This window comes from Rhineura floridana, chromosome 14, assembly GCF_030035675.1.
Source record: "Rhineura floridana isolate rRhiFlo1 chromosome 14, rRhiFlo1.hap2, whole genome shotgun sequence".
Classification (NCBI taxonomy): Eukaryota; Metazoa; Chordata; class Lepidosauria; order Squamata; family Rhineuridae; genus Rhineura; species Rhineura floridana.
The window spans coordinates 24,204,307-24,231,016 of NC_084493.1; the positions used below are offsets into that span (position 1 = coordinate 24,204,307).

Sequence of the window (26,710 nt, forward strand, 5' to 3'; positions counted from 1 at the left end):
AACCTCGCTGAGCTGGTCAACCAGGGATTGGACTGCACCACTTCCAATCCCAGATGGGGTTTCACATGATGGAATCCTCATCCATACAAAAACAACATCCCTACATGCAGAACACCAGCATGTCAGGGAGATGAATCCTAGCCCTGCTTCTTCCTGCTTGTTTTCTGTGCAGGGATTTTTTTAAAAATGGAGAAGGGTTTGAGTACAGTATCCAGTTGTGGGCACTGCAGAACGATACTGATAAACAGAACACGTCCAGAGGAATGCAACAAAAATGGTGAGGGGTCTGGAGACAAAGTTCTGCAAGGAAAGGTTGAAAGACTAGGACATCTTTAGCTGAAGAAGAGACCATTAAGAGGTGATATGATAGCCATCTTCAGATATTAAACCACTGTGGTGTAGTGGTTAGAACGTTGGACTAGGACTTGGGAGACACACGTTCAAATCCCACCTCAGCTATGAATCTCACCAAGTGATCTCAGGCCAGTCACAGTCTCTCAACCTAATCTACCTCACAGGGCTATTATAAGGATTAAAATGGAGAGGTGATATAGAAATGTAACAAATAAATAATAAAACATGTGAAAGGCTGTCACAGAAATGATGGAGCAAAATTGATTTACTGTATGTTGCTCTCAGGGTCTCACTCGGTGACAACCAAGGGTTCAAACTACAATACTGGGGATTTCTACTAAACATTACAGGAAGAGCTTCCGGACTGTCCAAGCTGTTGGAGAGTGGATGAGACTCCTCAGAAGGTGGCCACCTCTCCTTTATCAGAGGTTTTTAAGCAGAGGCCAGATGACCCACCTCTCAGGGGTGCTGTAGCAGAGGATTTCATGCATCGTCAAGAGGCCTGGACTAGAGGACCTTTGAGGTCCCCTCCAGCTCCTTACGATTCAATTGTGTGAGCCCCTTCCTGCAAGCTGAAGTTATACTGCTCAAACGCAGGCGTACCCCAAGAGTGAGAACTGGGCTTCTGTCTGAGGCTCACCTTGTAACTAAAGGACCTTTCTCTCTCTTGGGGACCAGGAGCTATGGATGTCCTCAAACCCATATTGTGTCCCATTTCCTTCACAGCCTTGACCTAGTTCTCTGTTCCCAGAGCTGCAAGGATCATTACCGCATGACCTTCCACACTCAGTAGCAGAGGCGGTTGGTGGTTCCATGTCAATGGGGCAGTGGGATCCACTCTGGGTTTCAGTCCAGACTTTTAGGGAGCTGTCCAAGGTGTTCAATGGAAACCACCTCAAAAATTCAGACTGAAACCCAGAGCGGATTCCACTGCCCCACTGACATGGAGCACCAGCCACCACGGCTCAGTGGGAAGCAAGTTACCTTTCAGATTCGCCTGCTGTTTCAAAGCAGAACACTATGAATTTCTCAGCTCTGATTCAACTGCTTCAACTGATGAGCCAGATGAACAGAGGCCACACTGTTCCAACTGATTCCATCTGCTCAGAATGATGAGCTGGCTTCCCATTAGTGAGAGCAGGCAGGCCTTTGCCGTTCCTTACCAGCAAAACAGGCAGAATTCCATACATTTGGTCAATGTGTATTATGGAGGTGGGTGGATGTCAACAGTGATGCTTAAAAATAGCACAGCTTGAAAACCTTTTCCGTTTCCTTCTCCCTTCCCTGCAAAAGATAAATGAACCCATTTCACAGAACCAACACAGTAGCTGGAAATGTGCTTTTGTGAAGGGGAGGGGGGAAGTCACATGGGGGGGGAGAAAGGAGAGCTAATTAAGAAGGTTCTCTCTGTTTCTCATTTTTCCAATCTTAAATTCAGTTCTCTGCATTTCTGCAGAAATTTGCAATTTTTTAAAAAAGAAATCCTCATGAAAATACTTCTGCATTTTAGTACAAATTTCTCCTAATAAACACATTTTTGTATGTAGTTTTGACTAACGTACAGAGTTTGGCAAGCTATTTTTCCTGATATAATGCATGCTTGTATGTTATTTCCGCTAACAATGTGTTGCCATACTTAAATCAAGAAAAGGCATTGGAGGTTAAAATGAAGATCTTCTCAGGATGCATTGTAGGCCCACATCTTTCAAAAAGTTTGTCCATGTGTGGAACTTACACAATAGAGCCAGTTACATGTGAGCTTCCTATTAATTCCTAGGTAGAAGCACCTTTTGAGTCTGCATTTTTTTTAAAAAAATTCATAAAGCAGCCTTAGAACTCTGTGGGGATGCTGATACAGTGAAAATTCCATTACTGGGCATTGAGCCTATGGACAATTCAGAAATGAATGAAATCATTCCACAACATTTTGGTCGGGAAAAAAATAATAAACAAAACCTCCAGTTTTAGGTCTAGTTACCTTGCTCCTACTTGAGACTTGGCACGTGTATAACTGGGGATCAGCTGCACTCTTTCCTAGTGATATTAGACATGGTGAAGAAGCATAGAAAGCTGCTTGATACTGAATCAGACCATTAGTCCATCTACTTCTGTATTGCCTACACTGACTGGCAGCAGCTCTCCAGGATTTCAGACAAGGAAGTCTCTCCCAGTCCTACCTGGAGATGCCATTGAAGATTGAACATGGGACCTTCGCCATGCAAGGCAGATGCTCTACCACTGAGCTATGGGCCCTTCCCCAGGAAAGGGGAAACAGACTGGCACAGTGCAGCCAGTGCCCTGCTGTAGTGGTCCCCATTCTTGGCCTGAGCAGGAGGTAGTGGGAGTGCCAGGCAGGATCATTGCCATGTGAGTACCTGGGGCAATGGCTATCTCACCCAAATGACTGGCATCTACATGAAGTGTGACTGAGGCAGTCTCTCTAAATCAGGACTGGAGAAACCTGTGGCCCTCAAAGGGTTGGACTCCAGCTATCGTCAGCCCCATCTGCCAGGGCCAGTGAGGATGGAATTCAGCAACCTGCTGTGGGCCTGAATCCAGAATCTGCCTTGCTTTGCTTTTGGGCAGAGCCTGGCTAGGAGTCCAGAGTCTGTGAGTTCAAACCCCCGCTCGTGTCTCCTGGGTGTCAAGGCCCAGTTGCCCCCCAACTGGCAGTTGCGGACAAGGAAGGGGCTGGCTTGTGCAGCTGTGGCAAGCTGAGCAGGCCCTGGCCAGCTGGGGAGGACTAGCCTCAGAGGGAGGCAATGGTAAACCCCCTCTGAATACCGCTTACCATGAACACCCTATTCATAGGGTCTCCATAAGTCGGGATCGACTTGAAGGCAGTCCGTTTCCATTTTTCAAAGGTGCCAGACAGAGAGAGGATGTTGGAAGAGGTGCATGGGAGACCCCTGGGGCTTCAACAGCAGAGAAGACAGCCATCAGTAAGGGATGCTCCAGCTCTAGATTTCCTGGATCAAGCAAGGAGCTGGACTAGAGATGGCCTGAGGAGTGGGAAGCCTCAGGGGCAGAGGACAAATGGGGTCCTTTTGGCCTTCAGAATTCTCCCCAGGCCACATCTCTTAACTGTCCCGCTTCGCAAGTGCTTTTGGCCTGGTTGGAATGTGTCTTTAAACTCTGATCATGTCTCTTGCTTGTCTGGACGGAGGGGAGGGAGAGGGAGAGACAGAGAGAGAAACTAGCCTACTATACAAAGGTAAAAGTTACATTCATTGCTCTGCACACTTTTGCCTCCAGCTCCACCCACCACTGGCAAGCGGCCCTTGGAAGGTTGCCCAGAACGGAATGTGGCCCTCGGACTGAAAATGTTACCCCAGCCCTGGCCTACAAATTCCTCTCCAGCTCTATGATTCTAGGTAGGGTTTTTGAGGGGAGGGTTTGGAATGTGATCAACTTCACAATAAACATGCAGGTCTGCTACAATTCAGGGTCACGTCTTTGTTTTGTAAGCCACACACTTACACTGCCTTCCTACTGTTACATCAGAAGAGCAAATGGACGTTTATTTGTAACACCGCACATTAAGGGAAGCTGTAGTCGCCAGCATGAGAAGATCAGCATGGAATGAAAGGGGAGTGGGATATATGTATGTGAGTGTGTGTGTGTGAGTGTGAGAGTGTGTGCGCGCATGTGTGTCTGTGAGTGAGTGAGTGAGTAGGATTTCAGTACTAATAAGCCAACAGTGCCTTATACCAGGAACACGCAGCCCTCGGATGTTATTCAACTACAATTCCCATCATCTCTGACCATTGGCCATGCTGTCTGAGGCAGATACGAGTGTTGACAGTAAAGCACCAATGCTTGCAACAAGTAATCTGTACCAGCACAGAGGGCAACAGACAGAAAGATAACCTATTTTTCCCCTCTCCAATTCTTTGTTTAGTAACTACTTGATGTTTTTTCTCAGGCTTTACTTCCTCCCTTCCTCTTCCTTATCTTGTTAGTCAGAGATAGTGTCTGAGAGTGTGAGCCTCATGGCTCTACAATGGCCCCCTGTATGCCTGTACTCAGAATGACTTTTATTTCCCAGTAGGAATAAACCTTAAGTTTATGCTTTCAACCAACAGCCTTATCAAATTATTTATTCCTGTACTCTGCTGCAATATATAGCAAGCTCCAATAGGGAAGAGGAGTCCAGCACTGTCCTGAGGACCACTGGTTCCCCACCTCTGTGTCATACGGTAGAAATGCCAAAGTGCTGGGACAGAATGAACAAGATAAAATTCTTGCAAGAGGCAGCTATCGTGGAGTGGCAGCTATCCGTGAAACTTCCCGGAGCGTCTCTTTAAGCTCTTGAATGTTTGGGCTCTCCCTGCCCAATGTAGCTAGAATATCACCTACCACCACACTGAAATTTTAAAACCACTCACTGTACACTTGTTTCACAAAAGGGAAAAAGAAAAATTAGCACACACGTGTACAGTCACTACAGCACAACACAACAGTCCTGTAGGTCAACGCAACAGCTTCTTCAGATGTGGGGAGGGAAAGAGAGAGGTTGAATTAAAAGCACAGGACTTCCTCCAAAGATTACTGGGACCTGTAGTTTAGCCGTCATCAAGCTACAGTTCCCAGCACCCTTAAAAAACTACCATTCCCAGGATCCTGGGGGGGGGGGAAGCCATGTGTTCCAATACATGGTGTAGATGCAACCAGAGAAAGAACAAATTATTTCCAAGGACAATTATGCTAGAACACAGTCGAGGGGGCAAGGGAGAATAAGGATCTTGACATGCTTCCGCCCATCAAGGAGGATATTATACAGTCAGCCCTGCCCCAACCCTTCTATACAGTGGAATTTGCACACGCACACACCACACACACAGAAAAACACACAGACACACACACACACACTCCTCCAGTTCTTCCTGCCCACTTCAAGCCACAACCCCGTTGGGATCACATCTCACTTGGGAAGTTCTAGTCGGGGGGGGGGGTCTTCACACCTCACATGTCGTTGGGGTAGTTATAATTAGGGGTGGCCGAATACTGCGTTTCGTGTTGCATCATGGCACCCTGAGCAGCCCCGACCGCCACATTTTGAGCCGCCTGCTGGACGTGGGGGTTCTTCCAGGCTCCCGTCGTCCACTCTTCTTGCGCTTTGCTGAAACTCCCGCCGCTGCCCCGGTAAAATTTATGAACCTGGGTTGGGAGGGGGGAAAAAAACAAGACAGGGTCTGTCCATTGCCCTTTTCATTCAGCTTTGGGAGGGCAAGCAAAGGGGCCGACCTTGCAGGAGATCCTTGGGGCAACGAAACGACATGCAGAAAGTGGACAGAGAAAAGTTTTGCTCCCTCTCTCGTAACATTAGAACTCGTGGACATTCAATGAAGCTAAATGTTGGAAGGCTCAGGACAGATAAAAGAAAGTACTTCACACAGACAGCGCATAGTTGAACTGTGGGATTTACTCCCACAAAAGGCAGTGGTGGCCACCAACTTGGATGGCTTTAAAAGAAGATTAGACATATTCATGGAGAATAAGGCTATTAATGGCTACTGGTCATGAAGGCTGTGCTCTGCCCACCATCATCAGATGCAGTCTGCTTCTGAAAACCAGTTGTCGGTGGCTGCAGGAGGGGAAGTGCTCTTGCACCCAGGTCCTGCTTGCGGGCTTCCCACTGGGGCATCTGGTTGGCCACTGTCAGAAAAGGATCCTGGACAAGATGGGCCACTGGCCTGATCCAGCAAGCTCTTCTTGTTTCTTATGATGTAACCATCTAATGGAAGAAAAGCCCTGAATCTAATTCAGCATCCTGTTCTCATGTGATGCCCATGGGAAGCCCGCAAGCAGGACCTGAGCACAAGAGCACTCTCCCCACTTGCAATTCCCAGCACTGACTTTGGGAGGCAGACTCCCTCTGACGGTGGAGGCAGACAGAACGTAGCCATTGATAGCCTTATTCTCCATGAGTTTATCTTATCTCTTTTAAAGCCATCCAAGTGAGTGGCCATTGCTACATCTCATGTCAATCCAATCAATGCTCACAGGCTTTTCTTATGTAAATATAAGCTAATGGGAAGAACGAGCAGCCTCAGGACCATGTGGAGAAGTGGGGTGGGAGGAGTTAACCTTTCTCTCCGTGCCAAGGTCCTAACAAAAATTGCCTCTTTGAAGCTGCTATTTGCTTGCACAGAAAGTTCTCAAGAGCACAGCTTCAGAGAGACAATTTTTGCTGGGGTTGGGAAAGAATTAACCTCCTCTCTCCCCACCCACCCTGGTGGCCCTGAAGCTGCTGAGGCTATTTACATATCAAAACCTGGGCACATTAACCTCCCACCTGTCAATCACCTCACACTGCATAATAATCTGCTGCTGGATGAGACTGTGCTGGGAGCATCACAAGGCCAGCTTTTCCACCTGCCATACTCCCTCACCACTGCTCTTTCTAATATCTTTCTGAGGACTGCCCTTTAGCAGGAAGCTGAATGAATTTGGCTTTTAGTTGTTGCTGCTTTTTTAAAATGTTAAGATTTTGTTGTCTAAAATTTTTGTAAATTGTTCTTTTCTTACATGTATTTTGTGTTTGTGTGTATTCTTTGCGAGTCGCCTTGGAGGCCTTTTTTGGCCAAAAGGTGGCATAGAAATGAACCATAACATAACATAATTGACCCGGGGTGGCCCTGTCCACTTGTCAAAGTAAGCCCATGGGGTGAGAACAAAGATGGGGATTTGGCCCACTGTGCTGAAAAGGTTCCGCATGCCTGCCATAGAGTGTGAGATGCAGCCAGCCAGCCAGGGTGTGGTCACCCATGGTCTCAGGGTGTTTTAGATCCCTTACTTTTTGGGGAGCCAGGTGCCAGCAGGGTTCCTGTATCTCCAGCTTCCTATGAGCCAACCAACATGAAAGGGGTATTATCCACTGAGAAGAGTCTTCTAACTTGTTTCCTTGTTCTTTCCCGCTGATTGGAGCCAATCAGAGTGAAAGGAAGTGAGTCACCCATTGAGAAGACTCTTCTCAGTGGCTAACTTACTTCCCTTTCATGCTGATCCAGAAATTCAAGCAATATCTCTGACAGTGAGAACGGACAGTCAAATAGTGACAGTGATATTGAAGCAGAAAGCAGTATTCAAGCCTGGCCAGATTATTCTATAGTTTTAGAAGGGGGTGTAACCGTGATGATTATGAAGGGACCCTGCACTTCTGAATTTGCCATTACACCACTCCATTCAGCGTTCCCATGCAGCCATCTCAGCTCCCACCTAAAATATGCAGATCATAGTACAGGGTGGTTGCAATGCCCACCCCAATCTACAGTATGGGGTTAACACTAAGGCCCTGTTCACACGTTACAGTCAACAAGTGTACAGTCTGTGTACCCAGGTACACAGGTAGTTGGGCTGTACACTCGTACAGTTATTCACATGTAACATTCAACGAGTGTACAGTCTGTTATATACACATTTGCTGCCAGGGAAAGAAAATGGCTTCAATGACACTTTTTAAATGCACCATTGAAGCAATTCCCTTTTACTGGCAACAAGGCAAGGCATGCTGGGTCTGTTATACTTCCTGAAACTGTTTCCTGTCAAGGGGTACATTCAATAGAAAGAGTTTTGGCAGAAACAGGAATGTAGTTTTACTCTTTTCATTTTTCCTGCAGATTCTTAAGTTTTTAAAATCAAAACCCCAACTTTTAAAAAGAAAATACTCACCTGTAACTATCATAATTATAGTTATTAAAATATTGCACTTTTATTGCCTGTTATTAGAGTATGTATGGTTTTTGATGTAGGCTTCCATGAAACAATCCTATACATGTCTATACAGTTCTATAGAGATCAATAGGACTTACTCATAGATAACTCTGTGAAAGTGCAGACCTAAATGTATTGAATATTTATATATGAAAATATTTTGAGGAGGGGGCTGCAACAAAAACAAGCTGCTTAAAAGAGTATAAACGAAACTATTCTTCCAACATGGTACACCTGATTCTTGAGGATATCATGCCTTTTAATAGACAAAACTACACTCAAAATATAAATGTGCGGAAAATTCTTTATCAATTGGGCTTTCCAGCCTACTGCTCCCACTGTAACATACTCTGTCCCCTGGAAAGCCTTTCCTGGTATTTGGGAAACAGGAAAGCTCTGGGGCTGTGGTTTTTATGGTTTTTCAGTAGAAATGTTTGTAGCTCAGTATCAAAGTTGTCATCTGTATCTCTTTTTATGATCTATGTTAGTGGTTCCCAACCTTTATGAGTACGGGACCCCCTTTATAAGCTCAAAAAAATTTGTGACCTCCCTCCAGGAAGGCAGCTTGGCTGCCAGGAAGGAAGGGGAAAAGCAGCCTTTGCTTGCAGCCTTGCTTCTTTTTGCTTCACTAAAAGCCCTCTCATTCTGAGTAAGGGCATCAGCAGCAGTGGTAGTGTGAGGAGACGGCAGTCAGTGGTAGTAATTCCCTCTTCTTTCTGGTAGCTTCACCCTCAGCCTCCTTTGGTGTCTGCCATGTATTTTATACCTTTGGTGTGCCTGAAAGATGCTCTAGCACTTCAGCAAAAGTCCTCGCCTCTCATTTGGAGCAAGGAGGTGTCATTTGCAGTGGCAATGGGGAGCAGACAGTGTCCAGGGAGTGAAGACCTTTTAAAATAATAATAATTAATTTCTTTACTGTTTGCAGCCCCCTCTGGATTACTTCGCGGCCCCCAGGTTGGGAACCGCTGATCTATGTCATAATATTTAGCTTTTAGACAGCATTTTAAATGCAGGGTGGGCAGAAAGTAGATCAAAATGTATTGGTGTATCTCAGGATGACTCACAGAAGATCAGTGAGGATTTCAGACTCCTGTTTCACAATGAAAACAAGAAAATGACCACCCCACCATTATACTGCTGAAATGAAGAAAGTGGGGGGTAATCAGAGTGGATTTTTATGTGGAAATACTGTGAGCTCAGTTCAATTTTGGAACTCCAAACAAATTCCTGGGCTAAGAATTATTTAACTCTAAGTGCATATATTTTGTGGCTTGCTCTGGTTGGTGGATCTTGGGTTTTTGTAATAATAATAATAAAATCAATACAAAAAAACTGAAGTCTAACCATCCTGATCTAGAGTATTAGATCCTGATCTAGTCTAACCATGAAGTCTAACCATCCTAACCATAGAGTATTTGCCACCCTGGACTCCTGCTGGGAGGAAGGGCAGGATATAAATTAAATAATAAACAAACAAACAAAACATTACAACCCTACACGGCAGGTTTGTGTTACCATAAAACCATGTGATGCAGCTACTTCTGACAGCAGTTTCTAATGGAGGCAGCCATTATGTGTTTGACCATCAGGTGTGTCTAATTTTGATGCATGACACTTGACATAGAAGGTAAGAGCTGCACAGAGATGAGCAAATCCACAGTTATTCTCTTCTCAATTTCTGGATACACAGTAGAAAGGTGACATTGCTTTTTTGAAAATGCCTTCTTTGGCAATGTTTTGAAGAGTCTTACCTCTGCTACTGTAGTTTCATTCTTGCAAGCACTCTTTTGAACCATGCTACAACAACCCTGCAAGGTAGGTCTGTGCCCATACAAATGATTTAGTGCACGGATGGCCAGAAGATAGACTGTAATCTATTGGTAGATCCCTGGGAGATTTGTAGTCAATTGGCAAGCGCTTCTGGCTTCCAGTTGTTTAACAATAGCAACAAAAGGGCACACATCCGTTTGGAAATTTGACAACTGAAATTAAGAATACTTGTGTAAAGCAGGAATAGATCTATGTGTGGAAAGACTGTGAGCTCATCTCAGTTCTGATAACCCTGTGCTCAGCAGCTTCGCAGAGACGTAAGAACATAAGAACATAAGAAGAGCCTGCTGGATCAGGCCAGTGGCCCATCTAGTCCAGCATCCTGTTCTCACAGTGGTCAACCAGGTGCCTGGGGGAAGCCCGCAAGCAGGACTCGAGTGCAAGGACACTCTCCCCTCCTGAGGCTTCCGGCAACTGGTTTTCAGAAGCATGCTGCCTCTGACTAGGGTGGCACAGCACAGCCATCATGGCTAGTAGCCATTGATAGCCCTGTCCTCCATGAATTTGTCTAATCTTCTTTTAAAGCCATCTAAGCTGGTGGCCATTACTGCATCTTGTGGGAGCAAATTCCATAGTTTAACTATGTGCTGAGTAAAGAAGTACTTCCTTTTGTCTGTCCTGAATCTTCCAACATTCAGCTTCTTTGAATGTCCACGAGTTCTAGTATTATGAGAGAGGGAGAAGAACTTTTCTCTATCCACTTTCTCAATGCCATGCATAATTTTATACACTTCTATCATGTCTCCTCTGACCTGCCATGTTCTTTCATACTAGACGTATGTCTTTTGCAGCTGGCTGCAGCTGGTGGTTCTTGAGGTTTTAGCAAAACACAGGGTGGATCCCAGACTCTGCAATAGCAGTGCTCTCTCAGTAATGGCAGCATTGCCACTCACTGAATGGGGCAAGGTGCCTGCAAGTTCAGAGCTGGTGACACCACCATCCTGCAGCAGGTGGGCACACACCTGCAAGCTTGTGCTGCATTCCACCAAAGTACCCCCAACTTTGCCATCTCTGTGCCACTGCCATTCTCTCCCCCACCCATGTATCACTACTGACCTATGTCATCAAATTATTGGAAGAGTCTTGGCCATATTTCTCTTTCTTGACCTTTAGGAGGAAATAGAAAGCACACAACAGAACTTACCTTACCATTGATTTCAATCGGTTTTAAAAGACCAAGGAAGAGAAGTATAGTGGGTAATTTACATTGGATTTATAGAGGTACTGTAGTGTACAAGTTCTGCAAAGGCCAGTGTGGTGTAGCGATAAGAGTACTGGGCTAGGGCCTGGGAGACCTGGATTCAAACCCTCATTCAGCCATGAAACTTACTGGGTGACTTTTGGGCTAGTCACCTTCTCAACCTAAACTACCTCATAGGGCTATTCTGAGGTGCTGTGTGTACGTATGCCACACTGAGCTCTTTGCAAGAAAGTTGAGACGTAAAGGAAATAAGGCATTAAATAAGATTAAGGCTACAATCCTTTGCACAATTACTTGAGAAATTATATATATAATTTCTGAGCAATGTGTTACCTAGCCATTAAGTTATTTTATTATTGCAGTTGTGATAGCAGCTATTATTCATTACCTGAACAGGGGGGTTGGAACAAGTTTTGGAATCTATTTGTGGCACTATCCTGAAAAGTAGGTGTACTAGTAACAAGCAACAATAAGAGTCACAAGATGATACATTGAACATTTAACAGACATTATAAATTTTATAATATTTATTGATAAATCACCTAGTATTTAAAGGAAAGGATTGAATTTAGAAGTTAAAGGCTGTAATTCTATATTCACATTCACTTCAGGAGTAAGCCCCATTAAACTCAGTGGGACTCACTTCTGGGTAAACATGAGTAGGACTGGACTGTGAGCAGACACAGAGGCAAACTCCCCTCCCTTTCTCTGCCCCCCCAACTGTTTCTTTGAAGCGGCTGGAATCCTAATGCTTCTTACCTGGGAGTAAGTCCCACCAAACTGAATGGGATTTACTTTAGAGTAAGCATGGGGTTAGGATTGTACTAGGAATGTAATCAAACTTAATTTTGTAAAAATTAACAATGTAAGTCCTTGCCTAGCTCTAGCTTCTCTGACAGAACACTTGCTTTTTTTAGGCAATCCTAACTCCACTTACCTGTGAGTAAGCCCGATTGAACTAAGTGAGACTTACTTTTGAGTAATGTTTTTAGAATTATATTGTGAGCCCTCAGAATCTCTGCCCTTCTCTCTCTTCGCTAGCTTTCTGATTACTGCTTCCTTCTGCCCTTCTCTCAAGACAGCAGTTTTCACTCGCCTGAGCCCACAAGAGGCTTAAACTCCATTCAAGTTTGTAAAACAATTTTATTTTTTAAACCTAGCTCTAGCTTCCTGACAAGTGTCTCACATTTTTAGTCACTCCATTTACCTGGGAGTAAGCCCCACTGAACTCAGTGGGATTTACTTCTGAGTAGACCTTTTTAAAATTCAAATGTGAATTCTCCAAAGCTTTCCCTCTCTCCCATTTTTTCTCCTTCCTTTCCTCAAATTCAATCACTGCCAGCACACAGAAGCATTGCACTCAATGGGAGTTACTTCTGAGTAGACTTTTTAAAAATTGCAGCGAGTCCTTCAAAGCTCTCTCCCCCCCCGTTTTTTGCCTCTCTTCCCCCCCCCCGTTTTTTGCCTCTTTCCTTCCCTCAAGCTCTGTTGTTGCTTCAGGCTGGTCTCCCTTTCCTCTTCCTTGCACTTGCCTCTATTTTAGCTTTACTCTTCTTTCCCGCTCCCTGGCTCCAGTTTTTCTTCAGCCCACTTCTGATTGGCTGTTGCTGCTGCTGCTGCTGCTAGTACAAGGCTCAGGCTGTCCCCGGGGAGAAACTGATTGCTCACAATCAGCTCCACGGGGACAGCATGCAGGGAGAATCACCACGTGAGCAGAAGACGGCTTTTTCCAGGATGCCTGTACACTTGGTGATTTTTGAAATCACCACATGTACACTCTTTCTCACGAGCAGCTGTACCCAGGTACAGGGGGCTTCTACCTAGGTGAAGAGTAACGTATGAATACCCCTTAAACCACACTGCAGGGTTGTTGTAAACCACTTTTAAGTCCCGGCCGCCTCGTCACCCGCTTTTTAAGATTTTTTTTGATGCTGTTTTTTTAAAAAGGATATTTTAAAGATGTTTTGTTTTAAGGAGTTTTTGAAGATGTTTTGTTTTAATGTGCTCTGAAGTCTTTTGTTTTTAAGACATTTCAAAGGGCTTTTAGTGGTTCTGTTAGGGTGGGACATAAATTTAATAAGTAAATAAATAAAAACACATTTCCCATGCTCTTACCATGCTGAGGGCAACAAAGGAGAAGACAGACATGGCTGTGAACATGATGGTGGGGATGAGCATCACGACAGCCGAGCCCACGTTTGTCCCAAGGAAAGATATTGCTGCAATCCAGCCACTGTAGGGAAACCAAAAAAGGGGGAGAGGCTGTGAGGAGTCTATGGGACCGATGCTGCCACTCCAAACCACTCACTTCAGCCACACCCTGGAGAAGAGCTGTAGGTCAGTGGCAGCGCTTCTGCTGTGCACACAGAAGGCGCCAGGTCCAATCCCCGGCATCTCTGAGCCAGGCCAGGGAAGACTCCCTCATCTGAAGTTCCAGTGAGCTGCTAACAGTCAGTGTAGGCACTAATGAGCTAAAAGAGCCAATGGTCTGACTCGGCAGGAGGCGGCTTCCTAGGCCTGAGCAAGGATGCCAGCAGGTCCTTCAAGTAGGGTGCCAAAAACATTGCTTTGGATCGAAAAGGAGGGCTATAGCTCAGTGGTAAAGAAACTACTTTGCAGGTCTCCAGTTCACACCCTGGCATCTCCAGGTAGAACTGGCAAGGACCAAAGCCTGAAACTCCAAAGAGTCACTCTGTTGGGCTAGACTGATCAATGACGCGGCACAAAGCAGCTTCCTATGTCCCTAACATTTCCCCACCCCAATAAAGGCTAAATCGCCTTTAAAAAATAAAAAACAGTCAACCTTATCCACTTTTGATCCCTCTACAAGCTGGACTGCATTTTATTAATTGAAAATATCTATGCATATTCCTTTTTAAGACCTGCCTCTTAGGACTCCGAACAAAAAGTTCCACAGAGCTTAAGGTCAGGAAGGGCTGCATGTCACAAGAAGAGTGCTGCATAAAGGAAGTCACTTCTAGATCCAGAGCCAGGTTAGGGAACCGGTGGCCCTCCAGATGTTGTTGGAGATCCAACCCCCATCACCCCTGAACCTTGGCCATGCTGGTGGGCATTGAGGGTCCAACCACACCTGGAGGGCACCAGCTTGGGCAGGCCCTAACACAGGAAAGTTTACCACTTTGTGGTTTCTACTGAATAATCAACTAAACCAGAGGTGGGGAACCTTGGGCCCGGGGCCCAAATGTGGCCCTCCAGGCCTCTCTACATGGCCCTCGAGATCCTCCCCAGGCCTTAATATCATCAGCCCTGCTCCACACCCTCCATGAGCATTTCTGCCTGTTTTGGAGGTGCTTTCGAGCTCTGATAATAATCCTTCCTTGCTTCGATGGAGGATACAAAGGGGTGTCCCAGGAAATGCAGAAACAAGCATACGGAATGGAAGCAAACATTCATATTCATTGTCTGCCCCATTTTGGCCTCTGGCCCTGCCCACCACTGACATGTGGCCTCCGGAAGGTTTCCCAGAAGGGAACGTGGCCCTTGGGCCGAAAAAGGTACCCCACCCTTGAAACCAACCCATACAGTTCATTGAGTAAAGATTTCTTTAAACGAGGGGCTGCTCCAGTTAATGCCTTTAATGTCAGTCTTACCAGACTCCCCAGCCAGGGATCCCAACTGCCTGGATAATGCTGATCACCAGCTGGGCCATGAAGGTGAAGAAGAAAGCCATGAAGCTGAAGGAGCTGTCTGTCCTACAAAAAAGAAAGAGCCCATCATTGTTGCCTTCAGCACTGCTGTGAAGAACATCAGAAGAGCCCTGCTGGATCAGGCTTCTCACAGTGGCCAACCACATGTCCATCATGGGATGCCCGCAAGCAGGACCGGAGCGCAAGAGCACTCTCCCTCCTGTGGTTTCCAGCAATTGGTGTTCAGAAGTGCGGTGCCTCCGACAGTGCAGGCAGAACATAGCCATTAGGGCTAGTAACCACTGATAGCAGCCTTATCCTGTTATTGACAAGTCAGCACACCAACCACAAGACATGTCTGCCACCAGGAGTCAAGACTCAAAAGGAAAGAGAGATCTCCTATACTTTAAAAAAAACAACCCATCACCAAACACAGGGCCCAGTTAGGATCAGTGGCGGCTGGTGGCTCCATGTGAGTGGAGCAGTGGAATCCACCTTGGACAGCTCCTTGAAAGTTCGGACTAAACTCCAGAGCGGATTCCACTGCCCCACTGACACAGAGCCACCAGCCACCACTGGTTAGGATCCCTCCATGAAAAGACAGGACAGTGGAAGCACATATTTATTGGCGGGCAGAAGCAGGAAGGGCGGTCAAGCTAAGAGCCAGCATGGTGCAGAGGACAAAGCCTTCAGCTGGAGCAGAAATCCCAGGATCAAATCTCTATGAAACTCCTTGGGCAGCCTACAGAGAAGTTACTTGAAGGGATGTAGCTCAGGGGGAGAACCTACAGAAGGTTCCAAGTGGAATCCCCAGCATCTCCAGGTAGCAAGTGGTGGGAAAGACCTTAGAGACAGGCTACAGCTCAGTGGGAGAGCATCTGCTCTGCATGCTGAAGGTCCCAGTTGCAACTCCTGACATCTCTAGGTAGGGCTGGGAAGTCCCCTGCCTGAAACCCTGGATAGTAGAAGCAGACCGTAGCCATCGTGGCTAGTAGCCGTTGACAGCCTGATCTTTCATGAATTTGTCTAATCCCTCTTTAATGCCATCCAGGTTGGTGGCCATCAGTGCCTCTTGTGGGACTGGATTCCACAGTGTCACCATGTGCTAGGTACATCATGCTATGAGGAATGTGCAATTGGGATGCGTGTTGCTTGATCATCTGTGCTCTCCGGGGGGAGAACATCCATAGAAAAAACACACAAAGGCTGCAATCAAACAGAGTTGAATACATAAGATCTTTTAAAAGAGCCTGCTGGGTCAGCCAATGGCCCATCTAGTCCAGCATCTAATTCTCACAGATCTGAGTGCAACTGCACACTCCCCACTTGTGATTCCCAAGAACTGGTATTCAGAGACATGCTGCTTCCAACAGTAGAGGGAGAACAAAGCCATCATGGCTAGCAACCACTGATGCCCTTATCCTCCATAAGAACATGAAGAGCCTGGTGGCCCATCTAGTCCAGCATCCTGTTTGCACAGTGGCCAACCAGACGCCCATGGAAAGCCCTCAAGCAGGACCTGAGGGCAAGAGCACTCTCCCCTCCTGCAGTTTCCAGCAGCTGGTATTCAGAAGAATACTGCCTCCATGACTTTGTATTTATAACTTTAAAAGGCACTTTCCAATTTCTGTATGCCTAACAGCATGAAACACACAATGAAGATAATTATGGCTGCTTGGAAAAGGAGAGGATACACTGTCAAAGTCTTTTCTTGCAGCAATGGGGAATGAGGCAGGGTTTAAAGCAGAGCTAGGGTGACCCATGATTCCCAGAGTAGGGCGAGGATAAGAGATTAGGAAAGGTGGGTGATGTAGAGTGAGAGCCACAGAAGCAGGAATGTCTGGAAGGGGATGGAGGCAGCCACAAATGACCGCATCTGTGTGCAGGAGAACAAAACAGAAACTAAGGCTGCATTTGGACATGGGGCTTATTGTGTTAGTTTTACTGATTATAATGGTAGTGCTTCTGTCCCAATTTCTAACATTCCTTTCACACTGGAATGCCTGTTGCCTTATGGGGCTGAGGCTTTTTGACTGATATACCTTCATGTCATGCTATATTTCATTTACACCAGTGGGCGTGATGTAACAATGAGTATCCTTGGGGATGTCGCTACTGCTTCATCCTTTCCGCACATGTGCACTTTTGTTCCCTCATGATTCCCCCATGAAAACGGCAGGAAAGAATGGCATACTGCCCTAAATTTCATCACTCGACCCGCAATTTTCCAGGTTAAAGGGGTTGCAAACAGATTTTTTTCTGGAAGCAATTAACATGGAAATGAGCGCTAAACCTCCACTGTATTCCACTAGATTTCCAGAAGTGGATTTTACATCTTGTGAAAGATCAAATAAAATTATCAGGTAAGCAAACGTTGGGAAAATGGAATATACTGCTCTCTGAATGCAGCCTCAGTGTCCAGAAAGGAGGTTCTCTGCCCAGAGCCAGAGTAGTCTCCAGGGGCATGCTCATTCGTCTCCTGGAGTCCATCCTTGGGTCCACAAATGGGTGGATATGGAAGAGGTACTTAATACAGCAGCACAGGGATGGGGAACCTATCGCCCTCCAGATGCTGCTGGACTGCAAATCCCATCATCCCTGACCACTGGGCATGGTAGCTGGGGCTAATGGGAGCTGGAGACCAACGACACCTGGAAGGCCAGAGGTTCCTCATCCCTGCAGTGGCACCTGGCCAAAAGGACTGAGGAGTATGGTGGGGGGGGGGGAGGAAAAGAAAGAAGCTACACCTGTCACTTACTTGAAGGCTTTGTAAATGGGTCTAAACCAGCAGACATAGGAGCAAGGCGTAAAGAGAATGAGCCAGAGAATTGCCAGTCCAAAGTTAACTGCTCCACCGCCTCCGATCATCCATGCAAGGCAGCCAATGAGATTCACTGCCAAGGTGATGCTATTCACTGCAAACACATTCATCAAGAAAGAGAGAGAGAAGAGCAAAAGTAGCAGATCGCACAGCAAGAGAAGGACAAGCTGAGAGTGGGGAAGACAAAACAAGTTCAGAGAGTCAATGAAGAAGAAGAAGTGCCGCCTCCACAATTTTCCAAGGACGCTTCCAGACTATCACTGTTTTCGGGGATGAGTCAATCACACACTGGCAAATTCAAGTTGCCCCATTAAAGCCAGTTTAGAGCTCTTGCACAAAAAACCTGCTTTCTCAAAAGATTGGGTATTTGCAACAAGGAAAATGACAGGAAAATGCAGTGGAAAGTGTGGGATGACACGTTGGCACAACAGGTCACATCCACACCGTACATTTAAAGCACTCTTATACCACTTGAACAGTTCCTCCCAAGAATGCTGGGTGCTGTAGCTCCTTAAGACTGCTGACCTCACAGAGCTACAATTCCCAACACCATTAACAAACTACAGCTGCCAGTTTCCTCCATGACTGTTAACATAGTATAAAAGTGCCTTAAATGTATGGTTTGGATGTGACTGCAGTCTAACTTCCCTGCAAACAAATACGAAAGAATGCTCATTAAATAGCCAGCATCGTCTAATCCCCCTGCAAACCAATCAGGTTAGATGCTCAACAAACAGGAGGTCTGGAGGCACTCCAAGCCAGACTTCCCACATCACCTTTGGGAGGCACATAGAAAGAGGTGGCAACACCAAGGAGAGAGACAAGGGAGTGGAACAAAAAAACAATGATCAACTAAAGCTACAGTGTGGTGTAATGGTTAGGGCATTGGACTCTGACCTGAGAGACCACAGTTCAAATCTCCACTCAACCATGAAGTTCACTGGGTAACCTTGGGCTAGTCACTGTCTCTCAAACTAATCTACCTCACAGGGTTATTATGAGGATAAAATGGGGAGGGGAAAACCCTGAACACCACCCTGAGTTCCTTGGAGGAAAGGTGGGTTAGAAATGTAATAAATAAATAAATAAAATACCCTGTCAGGGGTTAATGACTGCCTCTGACATGCAATGCATCATTTTTTAATTATTTATTTAAAAACCTACAGCTTGCTTTTTGAGGAATTTCCTCCACAAAGTGGCTTACAATCTTCAAAAAGAAAACTCCCCCCAGCAATAAAATACAAAACCAGCACAAAAAGTGAAAAACAGAGACTTCCGGGAAGGGTGACTTAGCCTGTGCCTGCTTTTGAGACGGGCTCCTGCCTCAAAAGAAGCTTATTCAGATATATCAGTCAGATTTTTTCTTTTTTTGACTGATTAAACTTCTCCCGGGTAGGGAGAAACGAAGAGATTAACCTCAAAGCCTATTTTTGTTGGGACGACCAGATCTCATTAATTTATGGGACGAGGTCCAGCCGACGAAGGTGGGACGGATTTTTAACAACAAGCTCTATCTGGAAAAGCGAACGTTCATCTTATCTTCTAAGAGAGAACGCACTAACAGGCAAGCACCCTTCTTTCTATATTTTTCTTTTACTTGACTTAAATTGTTGCTGTTTAAAAGAGATTTGCCAGATTGATCGGTTTTTGACATCTCACTGGGGAGCCATAACTTCTCTCTGCTACTCACTAATTAATAGCTTATCTCTGTTTTTGTTGCAAAAAGCTGTCCTGGATTTGCATTCTAAAGATATACACAGAAGAGGGATTTCTATTCCAGATTTTTATTTTGAAGAATATTATATTGTCTGAGACTACTCTCTTTTTGGTCTATTTTATTTTGACGAATCTGTTTTCTGACGACCGCCATTAATTGTTTCGATCCTGGGAACTGCATTTTGTTTATTTAAGCATGGAGAGATAAGGCTGTCTGCTCTGTTTATACTGTGATGTCACCAAGTTTGGAGTATTAACCCAATTGTTGCTGAAATAAGAAGTGGTTTTCCTATATTTTTCTTTTAAAATGGCAATTAAGAAAGTGGCTGAGAAGCTGGAAATAACTATGTTTCAGAAAATAATGGATGAGATTGAGATAACGAAACAAAACCTGCGACAGGGTTGTAAGGAGCTGAAAATTGAATTGAGTAAAATGAAGCAGGAGATTAAAGATATAGGGGTCCCTGTGAGAGAGGTGACCCTGGAAGGGGTCCCTGTGAGAGAGGAGACCCCGGAGATTGGAACAAACGTGGAACAGGAAAAAGATTTGGAGTCTATGGACTTTAGAAACAAAATTTATTGTTTGGAGACACAGGAGATTAAAGACATAGGGGTCCTTGTGAGAGAGGAGACCCTGGAGACTGGAACAGGGGTCCCTGTGAGAGAGGAGACCCTGGAGACTGGAACAGGGGTCCCTGTGAGAGAGGAGATCCCGGAGATTGGAACAAACGTGGAACAGGAACAAGATTTGGAGTCTATGGACTTTAGAAATAAAATCTATTGTTTGGAACTCAATGTTATCTCTGAAGAAATTAATGAAGATTCTAGAGATAAAGTTATCAATGGCATGGATAATCTTCTGGACTGGAATGATGTGATGGAGCCCAATATAGAGAAAATCTATGGAATTAACTGCAGCCATGTGACAATGGAAAAACTTTCAAGAGATGACCCAGTGTATTTTGAAAAAAAGAACAGAGATATGATTTTACAGCAGTATTTCAGCAACCTATTCAGAATGGATGGCAAGAAAATATTTGGGATAGAGGTAATTCCCATCAGACTCTTACTATATGACTATGGCTTTGACAGCAAGATTATTATGGAATACTGATAATGGAAGATTGGATACTGAAATTACTGGACTTAACAAGACTACTGAAGATGGAAGATGGAAAATGGAACTAATAGGGATAATAGAACAATGGCTACTGAAATTACTGAACCTAACAGATTCTGATGTGATGGATTAATTGAAATGTTTATTTTGACTATGGTTATGACAACAAGATTATCATAATTAGTAATGAGATGGATTAATCGATATGCTTATCTGGAAAAAAAAATTGATAGATATATTTCTTAAAGAATTGAAACCTCTCTTTGACTTTTTGTGGAAAGAATAAAGTAATGTTTATGAGATTTGATGATTAAGTAAGATAACTACTGGAGGAAAGTGATTTTATAATATGACTTAAGAGACAGGATTGTTATATATTATAGACTTATAACTGATTTGATCTTTGACAAATGGGAAGTCAATATTTTACTCTTTATTTTTTATTTTTGTTTTTTTTTTCTTTTTTTCTTTTTGTTTAACTATTTTTGATTTTGTTTTTTGTCTTTGAATGTTTTATGATTTTGTCTTGTATGTTTTATGAAAATCTGAATAAAAATTATTGAAAAAAAAAAAAAAAAGTGAAAAACAGAAATAGAATACAAAACATAATGCAGTTCATAACAAGGCATTAATTAAAACATGAAAGGCGACAAGAATCAAGGATTGCAGAAATCAAACAGGCTAATTTGGGAATAAAAGTTTTCAGCGAAGGTCGAATACATAACAGTGTTGGGGCTTGAACGATTCTCTCTTTTATTCTCATTCAAAAAGCTCTGTTATAATGTTATATTTTATAATATATTGTATTCAAGGTTAACCTGAGAGGCAGTAACTGATTCAAGGTCACCCACCTAGTTTCATAGCTGAGTGGGGATTTGAACCCCAGTTTCCCAGGTCCCCAAGTCCAACACTCTAACCACTACACCACACTGGCTCTCATCAGATCCAGGAATGTTGGTCCTGACAGCAAGCAAGCTGTCACAAGAAATGACAGCAAGCCCCCCCCTGCTTTTTTTGTAAAAGAAAGAAAAGCCCTCAGCCTTTTTGTTTTTAAAGATAAGAGCAATAACCCCCAAAACCATAAGAATCCTTGCACAAACAATTGAAGAAAAGCCTGCTGGATCAGGCTGGTGGCCCATCTAGTCCAGCATCCTGTTCTCACAGTGGTCAACCAGGTGGCTGTGGGAAGCCCAAAGCAAGATCCTAGTGCAACAGCACTCTCCCTGCTTGCAGTTCCCAGCAACGTCCTCCGACAGTGGAGGGAGAAAACAGCCATCATGGTTAGCGGCCACTGATAGCCTTATTCTCCCTCAGTTGGTGTAATCTTCTAATAAGAACATAAGATGTAATCCAGACTTTGGGGAGCTCTTTTGCCCTACCCCCAAAGCATGCAAAAAACATGGGGCCAGAAACGTCATCCCAGGATGAATTCTGGAACACAAAGGCCCTGGCACAAGGCAGCAGGGAAGAAAAAGTAAGTGCATGCCATGTGGGGAGCTGGGGGTTCTCCCAAAAAGGAAGAGTTAAAGCTCTAGGATGAGCAGCAGCGAGGCCTAAGAACCCTGGGCAATTAGGAGCCCCTAAGCTGGCCAAATAGGTCAAACTGAGAAAACACGACAGACCACGGTGGTGCCAGCATCGGTAACCTCAGGATTTGATTACTGCAATGCATCTTATAGGGGGCTGCCCTTGTATCTGGTCCGGAAGCTGCAGCTAGTGCAGAATGCAGCAGCCAGACTGCTCAAAGGAGCAAGGTACTAGAGACATGTTACTCTGTTGCTGTGAGAGCTGCACTGGTTGCCAATTGGCTACCAGGCCAGGCTCAAGGCATTTGTGTTCATTTACAGGGACCCAAAGTAGCTTTAAGACCGCCTGATTCCTTATGCTCCACTACGATTCTCCAATGGGGCAACTGTGGTGATCCCACGTGCCCCTGAGATTCGGCTGTCCTTTACCAGGGACCAAGTCTTTCGTGTGGCAGGCCCTGCCCTGTGGAACTCCCTGCCAATAGAGGCTAGGCAGGAGCCATCCCTGCGCATTGGTAAATACCTTCTGAAAACGATATTATTCAGACAGGCCTTTCAAACCTGAGATTCAGCTTTTATCAATGCTTTACTGCTGGCAGGTGATGGCATGCTTTTATCAATGCTCCTGACCTTCTTACTGTCTTTGTTACTGTATTGTGGGTTTTTGAAATATTTTATTAGAAAGCTCAATTTGTAAACATTATACATTAATTATTTAAATGCTTGCGGGGGGGACAGGGTGGAAGACTTTTCTTCCTCAGACCCTTTGGGGCTCGTGAACAATAATGCTGTATTCCCCAAAAGGGAAGGGGCACGCCGAGAAGAGCTGCCCATGGCATAGATCCCCAAACCCAGTAACCTTTTCTTAGGTGGCCTGGAGGGTGCCAGGTTTGGAAAGGCTTGCATAGACCTGTGTTTTTCAACCGTGGGTCCTCCAGATGTCGTAGGACTACAACTCCCATCTTCCCCAGCCAGCTTAGACAGGTCAGGGGTGATGGGAGTTGTAGTCCAATGACATCTGGAAGACCCAAGGTTGGAGCACACTGGTGTAGACAGTTCTGGGCTAGATGGCCAAGCATTGGAACCAGGCATATGTCCCAGCAGGATCTGAAGAAATCCACAGACTCCATTGGCTACTGAGATCAGGAAAGGGCAACCAAGATGGTTGGCGAGGAAGAGGTGACATGATAGAAGTGTATAAAATTATGCACGGCTCAAGGAAAAGTTTTTCTCTTCTCATAAGACTAGAACTCATGGACATCCAAGGAAGCTAAACGTTGGAAGATTCAGGACAGACCAAAGAAATTACTTCTTCACACAGTGCATGGTTAAACTATCCCACAATAGGCAGTGGTGGCCACCAACTTGGATGGCTTTAAAAGAGGACTAGACCTATTCATGGAGGATATGGCTATCAGTGGCTACTAGCCATGATGGCTATGCTCTCCGTCTATGTGCGGGCTTCCCGGAGAGGCATCTGGTTGGCCATTATGAGAACAGGATGCTGGACTAGATAAACCACTGGCCTGATCCAGCAGGGCTCTTCTTATGAGTTGACTCTTCACAGCAGCAAAGACCAGAAGGCTATTTCAGGCTGGCAAAATTTTTTCCCCAGATCTGACAAACTAAGGCTCTACGTATGGACTCACCTCCACAGAAATATATAAAAATAATAACTTGCATGGAGAACAAAACACACAAACACACACACACACACACACACGAGGTAACATTATACGGGCTCCCCTTTTTCCTGCTGCTGTGGCCCTGTCATTAAACAGCAATTAGAAAACAAAATGCTGCGGCTAGGCTGTTGGTGGGGACAGACTACTGCCAGTGCCTACCTGCGGTGCTTAAAAGCATGCATGGGCTGCTCGTATGTTACCAGGCCAAGTTTAAAGTTCTTTTAATTTACAAGGCCCTTAACAACTTGGACCCCAGACACATTAAGGACTGCCAGATTCCTTATACCCCTGCCTGATGACTGGGATCCTCAGGGGAATCTTTGTTAGTGCCCCCCATGGCTCAAAGGCATAGTTCATATCCACCAGGAAATGCATGCAACATTTCCAGGCCTGACTCTGTGGAACTCTCTCCCCACTGAACTTCAGGCCCTTGACCTTTCTATTTTAGCAGGCATTTGAAGTAAGTTGCATTATGCCTATTTATTAGGGCTGTGCACTGGGCTATGGCCGGATCCTAACCCAAATCAGGCCAATTCAGGTCAACCCAGGATTCAGCCAGAGCAGGCTGAGGCAGCCTCGGAACATCCCAGGCCAGACTGGGTCCACCTGGAGCAATACGGGGCTGGCAAAAAGGGGGGGCTGGCAGCAAGGAGAGCAGAGGGAGGGAGGTACACACAGGCAACCCGCATACCTCCCCTTCTCCCTCCCCCTCAACCACATGTTTAATTAGAGTTTAACCCCCTAACTAAACACTGTGTAAGGGCCTCTAATAAGTTTGGGGCTGGAATCCGGGTCAGACTGGCCCTAAATCATCCAGGTTAGATCAGGGCCATTGTCATGGCCCCGTCAGAGGACTCATCAGACGAGGATGACTCGGGAGTAACAGCAGCAGACCCAGAAGCAGCAGACCCAGAAGGAGAAATGGAGGAAACTCCTGAGAACCCAGCTCCTTCTCCCCCTCAGCTGCAGAGCACCCCAGACACAGCTGTAGCCCTTCAGCCAGACACAGACAGTGAACAGGATACTCCCCCTCACCTGCAGAACGTAGACAACAGAAGGTCAGGCAGAAGAGGGGCAGGCCTGTCCACTTAAGGCCAAAACGCTGATGGCTCACACCTGCTGACAAACCTGCTCCTTAAAAGTCAAACCTTGGGTTCAGCTTGTTGCTGACTACAATGTCAGGCGTGACCACTGTGTGTCTTCCTATCCCCTGAACCTTGACTTGGACTGATCTCTCAGCAAACTAGACCTGGACCTTCACTGACATCTCTTCTGGATTTCTGGCTTGGCACGTAAGCTTTGAACGGCCTCGCCCTTATCTTGCTTCCTCCTTGCTAGCCTGGCAGATTTATAGCCAAGCTGCCAGCTGAGGACTTATGGCCTGGCAATTACCAAGGAATCTCCAGCCCTGCCTGCACCCCCACCGACACTGCTGTCTCAGTGAAGAGCTGACAGCCATTCTGAAGCACTGGATCCAACCCCAAAGCCCTATTATTATTATTAATAATAATATTCATTATTATTCATTTTTAATTTGTGGTTTCCATTTCTTTTAAACACCATTTTATTTGATTGATGAATTGTTTCACTGATTGCTGTGTACGTCACTTTGTGACCATCTATGGTGAAAAGCCATCTATAAATATTGGAAATAAATTTAATTTAAACAAACCAGATTTGCGGGAAGGGGAAAGAGAGGAGGTCCTTTACCCCTTTGGATCCATGCTTTCCCACTTATCCCCACTGAAAGCTGGCTTGCCCTTTCCACTTTCCAACCCCACAACTCACACATCCAGAGGTAGTAAAGACGTTTGACGGTGGTTCGGTGCAAGGGAGGGATTTCCTCATCAAAATCCTGGTAAAAACATGGCTTCAGCGGGATGAAACGAGGGAGAGGAGGAAAATTGTTCATTTTTTCTACAAAAAAAACAAAACCAGAAGGTGAGGGTTTTTCCCTTCCCACAAATAACACAGTCATGGTGACAGTACAGTAATACTTCAATTAATGAATCCTCCAGGAATGAAGCTCCTTTTAATGAAGGCTTTTTTAAAGGTGAAACTGACAGCCTTTGCTTTGTTATGGATACACTTTCAAGCCTATGACTTTGTTTTAAGGTGTAACTGACTAACCAGTGTTTTGCTATCAATAAACTGATAAGCCTGTGCATTTGGTCTGCTAGGGTGAAACAGAGAAGCCTGTGTGTTTGCTTTGCATTAAAGACATCTTTTTCTTTCTCCCAGGTCTGGGGAGGGAAGGATCCAATACGATTCAGAGGAGGAGGAGAAGGGGGAGGGAAAGGAGGGGGAGGGAAAGGAGGGGGAGGGGTGGGTGCTGGGTAGGCACCCTTTAAAGCCCCTGTTGAAGCTGCCTCCACCATCCAGGAGAGGGTGTAGGACTCTATCCCTATTCTTTCCATGCTATTTCTACTTCTAGTACCAAAGTGTCTGTTAAAGAAGTAATGTCCAGAAATGCATCTACTTTGTTAATTGAGGTATTACTGTACTTAAGCGGTGCTTTTTCCTCAAGGTCCAAAGCTCATGTACAAAACGAATATATACAAAAGCCAGACACAAAACCATGGTTTGCACTAAGAACCTGTGCCTCAGTCTGAGCCTCCAGATACAACAGCAGGCAAACCACAGTTTAGCGCTGCCCATCTGCCTTTATTGACCATATGCTTAGTCCTCAGCTTCATAAGTTTGCTCCTCTCTCCAAAGACCAGCAGCCTCTTGGGGCAGAGCAATGTCCCTAACTGTAGTTTGCCAACAGCCTGCAAATTCAGATGGAACAGCAAAGTACAGTTAGCAGAAATGGGAGTCTGCAAGCAAGTTTCAAACTGGTTTGTCAGCCCCAAGCAAATCATGGTTTGTAAGAAGGCTCTGGTTCAGGCATCAAAACAAACTGTGGCTTAGTAAAAACAAACTATGGTTTTGGGTTTTGTCTGAAACCAGCCATTATCTCTGCCACCCTTGCAACGACACTACTGTATCACAATATTATAGGTCAGAAATGGGGATTCTGTGGCTTTTCAGAGGTTGCTGAACTACAGTTCTCATAGTCCTTGACCACTGACCATGCTAGCTGGAAATAATG

At 45.3% G+C, this 26,710-nt stretch overlaps 1 protein-coding gene across 4 annotated transcripts in view; it reads right to left on the bottom strand.

Annotated features, from left to right (window-relative positions):
* Window positions 1-3,208: 3,208 nt before the first annotated feature.
* SCAMP5 (secretory carrier membrane protein 5) overlaps window positions 3,209-26,710 on the bottom strand; it is a 40,071-nt gene continuing 16,569 nt past the window's right edge. For all 4 annotated transcript variants that reach the window (XM_061595006.1, XM_061595003.1, XM_061595002.1 and 1 more), the window contains 5 exons: window positions 25,405-25,533; window positions 17,507-17,663; window positions 14,713-14,814; window positions 13,217-13,334; window positions 3,209-5,514 (listed from right to left, as the gene is read on the bottom strand). In XM_061595006.1, coding sequence (XP_061450990.1) covers window positions 5,320-5,514; window positions 13,217-13,334; window positions 14,713-14,814; window positions 17,507-17,663; window positions 25,405-25,528 — 696 coding nt within the window. In that variant the 5' untranslated portion in view covers window positions 25,529-25,533 and the 3' untranslated portion in view covers window positions 3,209-5,319. The remainder of the gene's footprint in view (window positions 5,515-13,216; window positions 13,335-14,712; window positions 14,815-17,506; window positions 17,664-25,404; window positions 25,534-26,710) is intronic.